General features: G+C 40.8%; 1 protein-coding gene across 44 annotated transcripts in view; it reads left to right on the top strand.

Annotated features, from left to right (window-relative positions):
* The window catches only part of ARFIP1 (ARF interacting protein 1), a 140,156-nt gene that overhangs the window by 39,867 nt on the left and 87,012 nt on the right, over positions 1-13,277 (top strand). For all 44 annotated transcript variants that reach the window (XM_086346297.1, XM_086346295.1, XM_086346278.1 and 41 more), the window contains one exon: positions 9,388-9,489. Coding sequence is in view for 37 of the 44 variants with exons in the window: in XM_086346274.1 (XP_086202400.1) it covers positions 9,388-9,489 (102 nt within the window). In the remaining 7 variants the exon portion in view is untranslated. Of the gene's footprint in view, positions 1-9,387; positions 9,490-13,277 lie in introns of those variants that run through there.

Here is a 13,277-nt window from a genome sequence, read left to right as displayed (position 1 = left end):
CTAGTTTTCCACTGGATGCCCTGACAGCTACTGGGTGCACAGCATGGATAGGATTTAGTTTTTGTCTACAAGCCAAAGAGATGGAACCTTCCTCGCATAGCTCCCTGTCTCCCCTTCTCCAAGCGAGCATGCACTTTCCACTAGCTTCTCTTTGCTCTCCAGTGCCTTCAAATAATTGCTTTTTAAATTGTGTTCAGCTTTTGCAGTTGTTTTCTGTGCAGGGTTGGGGAGGTTTAGTATAGTTCCAGAAACAAAAACCTGCCTTCTTTTTTACCTGTTCTTGGAAGCCGCCTGTTGTGGGTTTTCCTCCTACCCTGCTTGCCATCCCTTGTAAGTTTCCTTTGCTAGTTCCTCCCCTGTCCAAATATTGAAGTGTCCTAGCGCTCAGTCTGCAGAGCTCTCCTGTCTGCATTGACTTTCCAGATCGAAAGTCAAGCCAGATCCGTGCATGTGTGCTCAGTCCTCAGCTGTGTCTGACTCTGTGACCATATGGACTGTAGCCCGCCAGGTTCCTCTGTCTGTGGGATTCTTCAGGCAAGAACACTGGAGTGGGTTGCCATTTCCTCCTTCAAGGGATCTTCCCAACTCAGGGATCAAACCCATGTCTCCTGTGGCTCCTGCATGATTCTTTACCACTGAGCCACGTGGGGGTCCCGAATCCATGCCTGGTTATTTACGTATTTTCTTTGGCTGCTTTGGTCTACAGCATCAGAGTTGACAGCAAAGTTGGGTAGTTGTGTAGGCTCACAAAAGCCTATAGTGTTTGCCATTTGCCCCTTTATAGAAAATGCTCACTGACCCCTGATCTAGGTAATCTTACGTAGTCCAGAAATTTAAATGCCGTCTACAACACCAGTGACTTATAAATTTCTTATCCCCAGCTTCAAGCTTGCTTCTGGACTTCAAGCTCATATACCCAAAAGCCTAGTACCCTTATCTGTACAAACCTTAATATATCCTGATCTAAACTCTAGCTGTTTTTTCTGTCTTGTGCTCCACCCTGAGTCTTGCCTAGTTGTGTTAATAGCAATTCCACTTTAACAGCTGCTCAGGTCAGAAACCTTTGTAGTTGTCCTTGACCTCTCTTTTTCCCATCTCTCACATCTGTCTGTAAGGAATTCCAGTTTCTACCTTCAGAATATGTCTAGAGTCTAACCACCTCTTACCTCCTCAGCCACTGTCACCCCACTCCCAAGCTACCATTATCTCTTGCCTAGATTATCCCATACGATTATTCTCCCTGCTTCTGCCTTTTGCTCACTTATAGTTTAGTGCATCACAGCAGGAAAAGAGTGATCCTTAAATGTAAGTCAGATCATTTCACTCTAAAGTTCAAACCCTCCGGTGGTTTCCATTGCACCAAGAATAAACTCCGGAATCCTCGCCAGTGCCTTTGCCGCCTGCATGTTCCTGCTGCCTCTCGCGTGTTCCTGCTGCCTCGCTGACGTTTCTTCTGTTCTCCCTGGCCCGCAAACTGTCTCCTGCTCCTGGAGAAGCTGGGCCTGTCCCCACCTCCCGTCTCTGTGTTTACTGTTTCCTCGGCCTGGGGCTCTGCACTCCCTCACTCTACTGTGTCTTACAGAAATATGATGCCTCTTTTAAGTTTTTCCCTGAGCACTTTGTTTAAAACAGCACATTCACGAACAAATATGTTTATGTACATGCCCATTAGCATTTAGGACTGCATAATGTGTGTATTTATTTGTTTGTTTTCCCCAGCTAGGATATAAGCTCTTTGAGGGTAGGAAGTTTTCTCTGTTTGGTTCACCACTCTGTCCTAAGTATCTGAAATCCTGCCCAGCACATCAGAGAGCTCGATAAATCAGTTGAATCAATGAATGTATGAATGAACAATCACCATTCTAGCTAAATTGCTTTACTTGGGTTTCTGGAATATATTAGATTCTATTCTGCTCCTCTTATTCTTTCTATTTAGAATCTCTCCTTTACTGCGTCCCCATCTGTCATTCTACAAGATTCACCTTAAGTATCCACCTCTGATTAAGTTTTCCCTCTGAGTGCTTACCGTATTAAGTGCTTCCCTCAGGTGCTCACAACACTGTATTGTAATTACTTTTTGCCAGTACTTCTAGTTCTTAGAAGCCTAAGGTCAGAGTTCTGTTTCTGTTTTATCCCATGCATATTGCATAGAAGATAGCAAGTACCTGGTGAATCACCAGGTGTTATTAGGAGGGAGAAAGTAAGAGCATATCTTAGAAGTTTTGGAAGAGTGGTAACTATTTAGATAACAAAATCTTAGTCTTTCTGGTTGGATTAGAGATCAGGTATGTAGTTAGTATCTGTGGTGGTTTAGTCATTCAGTCGTATCTGACTCTTACAACCCCATGGACTATAGCCTGCCAGGCTCCTCTGTCCATGGGATTCTCCAGGCAAGAATACTGGAGTGGGTTGCCATTTCCTTCTCCAGGGGATCTTCCCCACCCAGGGATCGAACCCAGGTCTCCTGCATTGCAGGCAGATTTTTTACCAACTGAGCTATGAGGTTAGTATCTGTGTATCTCTTATTTGCAAGAAGTAGAGATTTAACTCCAGTAGCCTCAGATAATCTGGATATATTGTAAGGATGCAGTAGCAGTGAAGAAAATAGGGATCTCAAAAGTATCCAAGATGCTGAGACCCTTCCATGGAAAAGGGAAAGTCTCTTTAATAAATGGTGCTGGGAAAACTGGATATCAACAGGCAAGGTGGACCCTGTCTTATACCACACACAAAATCAGCCCCAAAATGTATCAGAGACCTAAGAGTAAGACCTGTAACTGTAAAACTGAGAAGAAATGCTTATGATAGTAAATTTGGCAAAGATTTCCTGAACATGACATCAAAAGCACTAGCAACAAAAGCAAAAATAGACAAATTGAACTACATCTAAACTAAAACCTTCTTTATAGGAAATAATTTTTATATATCAAAATGTTTATACACAATCAACAGAGTAAAAAGGTAGCCTACAGAATTGAGAGAAAATTTACAAATTATACATCTTTTGAGGTTAATATCCAGAATATGTAAAAAACTCCTAGAAGTCAACAAGTAAAACACAAATAACCCAATTAAAATATGGACTAAAGACTTGAATAGACATTTCTTCAAAGATGATACATAAATCGCCAACAAACAAATGGAAAAGTGTTCAACATCACTAATCATTCAGTTTAGTCGCTCAGTCATGTCCAACTCTTTGTGACCCCATGAACCGCAGCATGCCAGGCCTCCCTGTCCATCACCAACTCCCGGAGTCCACCCAAACCCATTTCCATTGAGTCAGTGATGCCATCCAACCATCTCATCCTCTGTCGTCCCCTTCTCCTCCTGCCCTCAATCTTTCCCAGCATCGGGGTCTTTACAAATGAGTCAGCTCTTCGCATCACGTGGCCAAAGTATTGGAGTTGCAGCTTCAACATCAGTCCTACCAGTAAACACCCAGGACTGATCTCCTTTAGGATGGACTGGTTGGATCTCCTTGCAGTCCAAGGGACTCTCAAGAGTCTTCTCCAACACCACAGTTCAGAAGCATCAATTCTTCAACGCTTAACTTTCTTCACAGTCCAACTCTCACATCCATACATGACTACTGGAAAAACCATAGCCTTGACTAGACCTTTGTCTAGTCCTTGACTAGACCTTTGTTGGCAAAGTAATGTCTCTGCTTTTTAATATGCTCTCTGCTGCTGGTAAGTCGCTTCAGTTGTGTCCAACTCTGTGCGACCCCATAGACGGCAGCCCACCAGGTTCCCCCGTCCCTGGGATTCTCCAGGCAAGAACACTGGAGTGGGTTGCCATTTCTGTCTAGATTGGTCATAACTTTCCTTCCAAGAAGTGAGCATCTTTTAATTTCATGGCTGCAGTCACCATCTGCAGTGATTTTGGAGCCCAGAAAAATAAAGTCAGCCACTGCTTCCACCATCTCCCCATCTATTCTCCATGAAGTGATGGGACCGGATGCCATGATCTTCGTTTTCTGAATGTTGAGCTTTAAGCCAGCTCTTTCACTCTCCACTTTCACTTTCATCAAGAGGCTTTTTAGTTCCTCTTCACTTTCTGCCATAAGGGTGGTGTCATCTGCATATCTGAGGTTATTGATATTTCTCCCGGCAATCTTGATTCCAGCTTGTGTTTCTTCCAGTCCAGCATTTCTCATGATGTACTCTGCATATAAGTTAAATAAGCAGGGTGACAATATACAGCCTTGATGGACTCCTTTTCCTATTTGGAACCAGTCTGTTGTTCCATGTCCAATTCTAACTGTTGCTTCCTGACCTGCATACAGATTTCTCAAGAGGCAGGCCAGGTGGTCTGGTATTCCCATCTCTTTCAGAATTTTCCATAGTTTCTTGTGATCCACACAGTCAAAGGCTTTGTCATAGTCAATAAAGCAGAAATAGATGGAACTCTCTTGCTTTTTCTGGAACTCTCTTGCTTTTTCCATGATCTGGCGGATGTTGGCAATTTGATCTCTGGTTCCTCTGCCTTTTCTAAAACAAGCTTGAACATCTAATCATTAGGGAAATGCAAATCAGAACCACAATGAGGTATCTCCTCACACTTGTTAGGATGGTTACTATTTTAAAAATGTAAACAATTATTGGTGAGGATGTGAAGAAACTAGAGCCTTTATGCATTGTTGGTAAGAATATAAAATAGCGAAACCGTTAATAGAAAATAATATAGTGTTTCCTAAAAAAATTAAAAATAAACTTGTTACCAGAAGAGTTTGGGGTCTGGCTGCTTGCCACTGAAAAGCCAATAAACAGGCTAGGTTGGTGAAAAGGAAGGTTTGCTTTAATTCTGACGCTGGCAACTGGCTGGGAGGATGGACATCTGTCCAAAGGCTGACTCCCCCCTACTGGCAATCAGTGGGGCGAGAGCTTTTATAGACAGAAGTGAGGGGAGGGGGGCTACGTGCAGAAGCAACGCAGTCATCTCTGGCACTCATCCTCAAATCGGTCACCAGTGGTCTGACCAGTGTCATCTTGATTGTTTTAGGTACAGTTACTCTTCAGTTCCAAGGTCCATTTGTTCTCATTTCTTTGAGGCCAGTTCTCAGAATTGTGGCAGCTTACGTGATGAGTACAGTCTGGTCATCATATAGCTAGCTTCTTTCACCGGGGATTTCAGTATCTATAAGACAGCTCACACGGTATGGCTCAGGATATCATCTATAGTCCTTGAGAAGGAACGAAGAGTCCTTGACTGTGCTTAAGGACTCCATTATTATTATTTTTCTCCTTTGACTGTTTTCCTTTGTTTCTGCATTTCTTGTTTCTCTGATTAAGCTTATTCTTCAACTGAAGTTTTCCACAGACAAAGGCAGGCAAAGGACGTGGGACAGCGGGGGCAAGGACCATAGGGTTTTGCTGTGTTTTTGAATTACCATATGGCCTAGCAGTCCCACTTTGGGGTATGTTTCCGAAAGAATTGAAAGCAAGATCTTGAAGAGATTCACCCACACCCATGTTCGTACAGCAGTAGCAGCACTCTTTGTAATAGCCAAGAAATGGAAGCAACCTAAATGTCCATCAGTGAACTGAATAAATGTGGTGTATACAGGCAGTGGACATCAGCTTGAGGAAACTGTGAGATAAATGGTGGAGGACACGGAAGCCTGGTGTGCTGCAGTCCATGGGCTTGCAAAGAGACAGACACGACTTAGCAACTTAACAACAGTATATGCAGCTGATTATTAGTCAGCCTTAAAGAGAAAGGAAATTTTGACACATGTCCAATATGGATGAATCTTGAGGACATCATGTAAAGAAGTAAGCCAGTCACAAAAAGTCAAATACTATATGACTGCATTGATGTGAGGTATCTAGAGCAATCAAGCTCATAGAAACAGAAAGTAAAGTGATGTACCAAGGGCTGTAGGGGAGTTGGAGGACGATGGAAATGAAGTCATTGTTTAATGGGTATAAAGTTTCAGTTCTGCAACATGGAAAAATTCTGGAGATTGATTACACAGCAGTGTAAATATATGTAACCCTGATGAACTATACATTTAGAAATGGTTAAAAGGGTAAATTTTATGTTAGTGTTTTTTACCACAATAAAAAAGAATATAAAAGCAAGGTTTATTATTATTATAAGGTCATAATTTAGAAACAAAAGATCTAGACACAGATAACACTTTGTCAGCAAACTTTCACAAGTTTGCTAACACTTGTCAAGTCGAGTTTGTGAATTTTTAAGCTGTGACTTCTCATCAGTATAATTCTACTCTTTGCTCTTATTGCGCTTTCATCTTCCCAGTACCCTAGTTGGTTGATTCACTCAGTGTCCCCAGTTCAGACCTTCAGAAAGAGTTTGATTGGCTCAGGAAATTCCTCTTTTCTGTATTGGCAGTAATTTTCTAACCAGGCCCTATTGTCAGACCTATGAATTGCAAGGCCTTGTGTCAAGGATTCTTCTTTGGCTCAATCAGTGGCCACCTCTTAACTGGGGACTGTGAAAGAGGGAGTTTCTCTTATTAGAGATCAGTGAACGTCCGTAAATACATGCATTCAGTTCAGTTCAGTCGCTCCATTGTGTCCGACTCTTTGCAACCCCATGGACTTCAGCACGCCAGGCTTCATACATGCATAACGGTAGCCAGATATAATTTAAATAAGACATTTCAAATCCTTTTAAAGTAGATACTATTTTAGAATAATCATAAGGAAGATACAGTGGATGCTATGATGAGGGACTCAGTTACCTGCTTTAGGACTAGGGCCCTCCTTCCAGGAGTGGTGCCTGCTGAGGGCTCACAGCTGAGTCTCTCCAGGAATTGCCTCTGTGAAAGAGAGCTGCATTGTCCACAATTATACTCCTATCTAGCGGATAGCTTGCATCTAACAATCGGGTATGGATGTGGGGGCTCAAAGGCCTGGTCGGGTATGGATGTGGGGGCTCAAAGGCCTGGTCCCGTTGCCTTAATTTGGAACAGCTTAAAGAGCCTCAGCTTCAGTGCTCCGTGTAGGATGGGCCGAGCCTTATGACATAACCTCTCTGCAGCTCTGTCAGGGCTTCCTGCCCTCCCTCACGGTCGTGGAGGACTCTGCAATAAGCCTCATGCGTTCAGAGACTTCCCCAGAATCCAGTCTAAAGCAGAGGAATGTTTTGTTTTCCCGCCTTCAACTTTTTGAAATCTTCTCTCTGAAATTTCTTTTTTTCAATTTTCAAGGCTTACATGAGATGTTCAGTTTATTAATTCCGTCACTAGTTCCGAGCCTGTGGTATGATAGACTCTGAAATATGGCATTTTTTAAGCCAGTATTTTTTTTAAGATATTCTAAGAATGCAAGGAAATAACTAAGTTTTCTGAGAAATGTTTTTTTTTTTTTTTGTGATCTCATAAAGTATCAATAGCATTCACACTGTACATCCCCTTGTAATATTTTACAATGATTTTTATTTAACTTTACAATTATTTTAAAATGTTTCTTCATATAGAAAATATATACTTTGTTTAGGAGGATCGAAACAACAAATTTTCACGAAGAATATACTGAAAAACAACAAATGAAAATATTTATACCAAAATACCAAAAATGATTCAACTATTAAAAATATCCTGTTAGACTCTACTCAGCAGTTTGCACAAGGGTCCTTTTGTGTTGCTCTACTGAATAATGATTAGACAAATACAAAGAGAACTGATTTTAAAGTTAAAAAAATAAATTTCAGAAATGATTCTCCCTGCCCAAATACTGCAGTAGGAAATGCAATTACAACATATATCTCTTCCAGAACAAAAAAAGTCTTTGTATAAAATAACTTTGGTACATAATTGGCACAAAGTCAAAATCTCCTACAAAATAAATTCAGGTATCCTCAAGAATGAAATCGAAAAGTATTGGTCCTAAGTAAGATACTTGTACGAGGTAAATGCAAGTAAGCTATTTGCTATCCCTCATGTGATAAATTATTGTCCTAAGGTGCAAATCTCATGACTCTGAGAAATGTTTTAAGTGGTATTAATAGGATTTGACATTATTATGAAAGTTCTTTTTTCATTGGCATAACCAATTAGGATTTCAGTTTGACATTTTAGTCTTTTGTTAAAACTATCACCAAGTAATTAAAGTACACTGATTTTGAGGTACTTGATAATTCACTTTTTTTTTTTGGTTTTGTTACTTCAGACGTTTCCCGTTAGTTTGTCTTCCCGCAGTGATATTCATAAGAAGTAACGAACATATGGCTCCATGGTCCATGGGTGGGACAGAGGAGTGAGTGTGGAGCTTAAGTGTATAATGATCAGTCTAACACCTTCATAACTGTGAATCAGACTTTTAATGTAACTCATATCCTTTTTACTTAGTAGTAAGCATTTGTTAAGAACCTCTTGCTTGTCAGACCCTGGGCCAATCTGATGATACAGTGATGGCTCTGATGGTCTCTGTCCTCAGGGACCTGACCTGAGGGAATGTATTAATTTGCCTAGATCTGTATCCTGTTGCCCTGGGGCTACAGAGATAGTCTATTCAGTTTGTGTCAGACATTAGAAACATTATTATGTATTCATATAAAATTTGTCATGGTAAAGAAAGAGGTTTGTATAAGAAGTGTAATTAATCTAAAAGAGGATCTAAATGTTGAAAGCAGAACATTTCTAGAGCTGCCAAGAAATAGAACTCTGGCCTAGGGAGACCCTAGGATTTATGTAATCTATAGCTATTCCAGAAGTTTTAGAGGATCCTCAAGAAAAAGGGATGGATACTTACCTGTCCTAGGTGTTTACTAAAGAGTCCAGTCAGTCTCCCACACGAAACCAGTGGTTCTTTCCCTAGAGCAGTGACTGCCTTACTTGTTTTTATATTCTGTGGCATCTTGTAGAGTGCCTTGCACATAACAAGTTTCAGTAAGTGTTGCTTAAATCTGTCTGTCTGTGCTAGTGTACTAAGTTGCTTCGGTTGGGTCTGACTCTTGTGACCCCATGGCCTGTAGCCCACCAGGCTCCTCTGTCGATGGGATTCTCCAGACAAGAGTACTGGAGTGGGTTGCCATCCCCTTCTCCAGGGGATCTTCCTGAGCCAGGGATCAAATTCAGGTGTCCCGCATGGCAGGCACACTCGTTATCCTCTGAGCTTCCAGGGAAGCCCATTTTCAGTAATACTATGACATTATTTTCATTAAAAAAAATTTTTGTGTCATTTGCCCCCAGGCATCTACAATAAGGTACCTACAATAAGATCAAGAAATCTAAGTTGAATGCAGTTTTAAAAGCCAGATGTGTTTTTATTATATTGGTATCATGTTTATTATACAAGGATTAGGTAGGCTATAATGGTGGCTTTTATGTGCTATAAACATGAATATAGTCTTTTGAATATTTGCCTTTTGTGATTTGGTGTTACTTATGACTGTTTCTTTCCTCATTTTTTTTAGGAGTCTACCATGGCTCAAGAATCTCCAAAAAATTCAGCAGCAGAAATTCCAGTGACTAGTAATGGGGAAGTTGATGACTCTCATGAACATGGCTTTAATAGGGTAAGAACACTTCTGTCTCTCAATACAAAGACTCATGATAAGCCCTTCAGTGCTGAGATGAAAGTAATAGAGTTTATTCATAATATAGGAATATGTTCTTAGATTGACTGTATTCTGGAATCTAATATTATTATGGAGGGATGACTAGGTGGGTCATGTTAGTAATTTGTCCAGAATAAGCTTCTGGCCAGTAAAGCATTTAGGCTTTGATGTTACTATCTGTAATTTTATTGTATAATCAGAGCAAGAGTGTCTCTAATGATTTTGGCATATAACTTTATTAAAAAACTACTTCATTCTACTTGTAATAAGAAAAAATATTAACTATAGGTTATCCTTTAAAACGCTGGTCTCTTTTCTTAGTACATAATTCCCAAGTAGGTGCCTCTTCATTTTGCTGTTTACTTTCTAGAGTGACATATTTGACTCAGTGGAAAATGAAACTTGGGATCTGTTTAATTTTGATCTGCCTCTCATTTGAAATTGAAATGTAATGCATTTAAATGGAAACACCACGGGTTTAGAGATAATGTGGGTTCAAATTTCAGCTATGTCTTTCCTAGTACCTTGAGCAGAGATTTACTTATTTTAATCTCTCTAAATGAGAATTTTATTTTTGTGGTGATGTTAATGTTAAATGATATTAAAATAAGTAATATGCCTAATAAAGTCCTAGAAATGAGAGTGATGTTAATTATTTCTGGAGATATTTCCGTTAAACATTCGTTTTTGACACGTGTGTGTTAAACACTTGACACGTGTACAAGGTTAAATAACTTTAAAAATACAGTTTTCATATTCATGAAAAAGTAATGGTTGAAAGATACTTGAATTATTTTACAGCTTAAAAAAATTGGACTCTTTTACTTCATATGTTTGAGAATAAAGTTCTTTAGTTTAACAGAAGATAATATTTTACTTTTAATTTTTAAAATTTTAATTATTTTTTAAAATACTTATTTTTGGCTGCATTGGGTCTCCACTGCAGCACATGGGCTTCTCTCTGGTTGTGGCACGGGGCTCTGTAGTTGTGGCCTGGGGCTCTGTAGTTGTGGCCTGGGGCGCTGTAGTTGTGGCACGGGGTGCTGTAGTTGTGGCCTGGGGTGCTGTAGTTGTGGCACGGGGCGCTGTAGTGGTGGCACGGGGCGCTGTAGTTGCAGCACACAGGCCCTCTAATTAGGGTGCAAGGTCTTGGTTGCCCCACAACATGATGGATCTTAGTTCCCCGACCAGGAATTGAACTCATGTCTCCTGCATCGGAAGGCAGGTTCTTAACCACCTGACCATCAGGGAAGTCCCCAGAAGGTGATATTTTAGATCACAATTTCTCGTTCCCAGCATCATTGGCATTTGGGGCCAGAAAACTTCCTTTGTGGAGGGTTGGCCTGTGCGTGTGGGGTGGTCAGCAGCATCCCTGAGCTCTTCCTGGTAGATGCCAGTGGCCCCTCCAGTCGTTGACAAGCACGAATGTACCCAGACATTGCCAAATGTCAGGGGCAGGGAGGAACTTGCCTCTGGTTGAGAAGCGCTTTTTAGATAGATCGTTTTAATGGACTTTTGGAAAATTCCACTCTATTTCACTTATTTTTGGCTCAAGTCATTTAGAAGAAATAGACGTGTCTTCAAGCTTGGGATGTATGTGTTTTTATTTTAATTGCAGGTGTTTTAACTTGGTTTATAAGGACCCATGGGCCAGTACCGAGTGACTGACAGAATGTGTATACCTGAAACTCACACAGCGTTGTGAATCAGCTGTGTGTGCGCTCACTCAGTTGTCTCTGCCTGTTTGCAATGCCGTGGTTGCCAGGCTTCTCTGTCCGTAGTATTTCCTAGGCAAGAACACTGGAATGGGTTGCCATTTCCTCCTCCAGGGGGTCTTCCCGACCCAGCAATCAGACCGTCATCTTTTGTGTATCCTGCATTGGCAGGTGGAAATTCTGAGCACTCGGAGGAAAGTTTCACTTCAGATTTTAGTCTTTCTGGTATTCGAAAACACTGAGATATACTTGCATATTAAGGGAACTCGAGTTACCATCATTAGACACTCTACCAATAGCTTTATAAACTTCTATTAATTTAAATAACTCATTATACCAGGATTTTGGTTAATGACTGCTTTGTCTTATTTTTGGTAACAGCTCCTTTTGCGAATCTATCCTGCAGGTATTTATTGCGTGTATGTTGTGGACCAGGCACCAGGGATGACAGTGCCTGGTCCACAACAAAGTGACAGAGATGCCTGCCGCCGGAGAGTGGGTGTTCTTAGAGACAGTCTGATGAAACCTTCTAAGAAGAAAGCAGCGCATATGAAATGCTGCACTGTGTTGAAGATTCACCTGCCATCTTTAGCTTGGGGTGTTTTTTCGAGCTGTGGCTTTTGCATAGTAAAAAACGCACATGTTGAGTGTACGGCTCAGTGGCACCAGCGCCCACGCCAGTATGGAGAGCATCTGCAGGTCTTTCCCAGCCCCCTCACCGTCTTCTAGGCAGTGTGCCCCCCTCCCTTCCAGAGTCACTCCTGCTGTCGTCATTCTGTCACCACTGATTGCTTTTGACTTGGCCTGAACTGCATGTAAGTGGAATCACACTAGGTGTACTCTTTTCCGACTGGCTTTCACCCGGCATTGTATCTGGAATGTTGCTGTTGTGGCTTTGGCAATATCTAATTCTTCTTTTCCCCTGGAGAAGGAAATGGCAAATCACTCCAGTATCCTTGCCTGGGAAACCCCATGGACAGAGGAGTCTGGCGGGCTATAGTCCATGGTTCGCAAGAGTCCTACACAAGGACAACTGAACCACCGCCAATTCTTTTTCCTTGTGATACGGTTTTCCATTGTGTTAATACACCACAGTGTGTGTTAATAGGCCCTAATTTGTTTATCCATTTGGTTTGTTTGTTTTTAAAATCTATTATTTTTCTTTTTGTTTTATTTATTTTCGTTTCTGGTGGGTTTTTTGTTTGTTTATTTCAAAATGTATTTACTTTTTAATTGAAGGATAATTGCTTTACAGTTTGTTGTTTGTTCTGTCAGACATCAGCGTGAATCAGCCATAGGCGACGCCTAGGTCGTCTGCAGTCTGCCCGTTACGAATAAAGCTGCTGTGGCCTTTCTTGTATAGGTCTTTCGGTGTACATGATCACCTACTTCTGTTGGGTATTTACCATGGAGTGGAATTGCAGATCATGGGTATGTGATGTTTGGCTTTGGTAAATTTTGTCAACTAGTTTGCCGAATGATCAAATTAGTTGACAATCCTGCCAGCGGTGAATAAGTGTTCTAGTTGTTCCACATCATTACCAGTTTTTGTTATTGTCATACTTCTAAGTTTTTGCCATTCTGATGAAATCATAGTAGTTATCTCATGGTTTTAACATGCATCTCCTTGATGACTAATGACGTCGAGCATATTTTCAGATTCTTACTGACCATGTGAATATTATCTTTTATGAAGTACCTTTTCAAGTCCTTTGCTCGTTTTTCTGTTAAGTGTATGCCTTTTTCTAGTTCATTTGTAACAGTTCTTTGTATGTTCTGGGTATAAGTCATTTGTATGGATGTGTGTATTGCAGATGTTTATCTGCAGTCTGTAACTAGCTTTTGTACTATATTAATGGTATCTTTAGATGACCAAAGGCTAATTTTAATGAAGTCCAATTTATTAGTGTTTCCCTCCCTTTAGTGATTTTTGTGACCCTTGTATCTTTGCCTATCCCCATATCAATCAAGATACTTCCATCTTCTAAAAGTTTCTCTGCTTTACTTCTTACACATAGGTCTGTGATCCAT

Source organism: Bos grunniens, chromosome 17 (assembly GCF_055505025.1).
Source record: "Bos grunniens cultivar Pamir isolate PY7600 chromosome 17, Bosgru_T2T1.0, whole genome shotgun sequence".
Taxonomy (NCBI): domain Eukaryota; kingdom Metazoa; phylum Chordata; class Mammalia; order Artiodactyla; family Bovidae; genus Bos; species Bos grunniens.
Note: the sequence above shows the minus strand (reverse complement) of the source record. Positions and strands in the feature narration are given on the sequence as shown.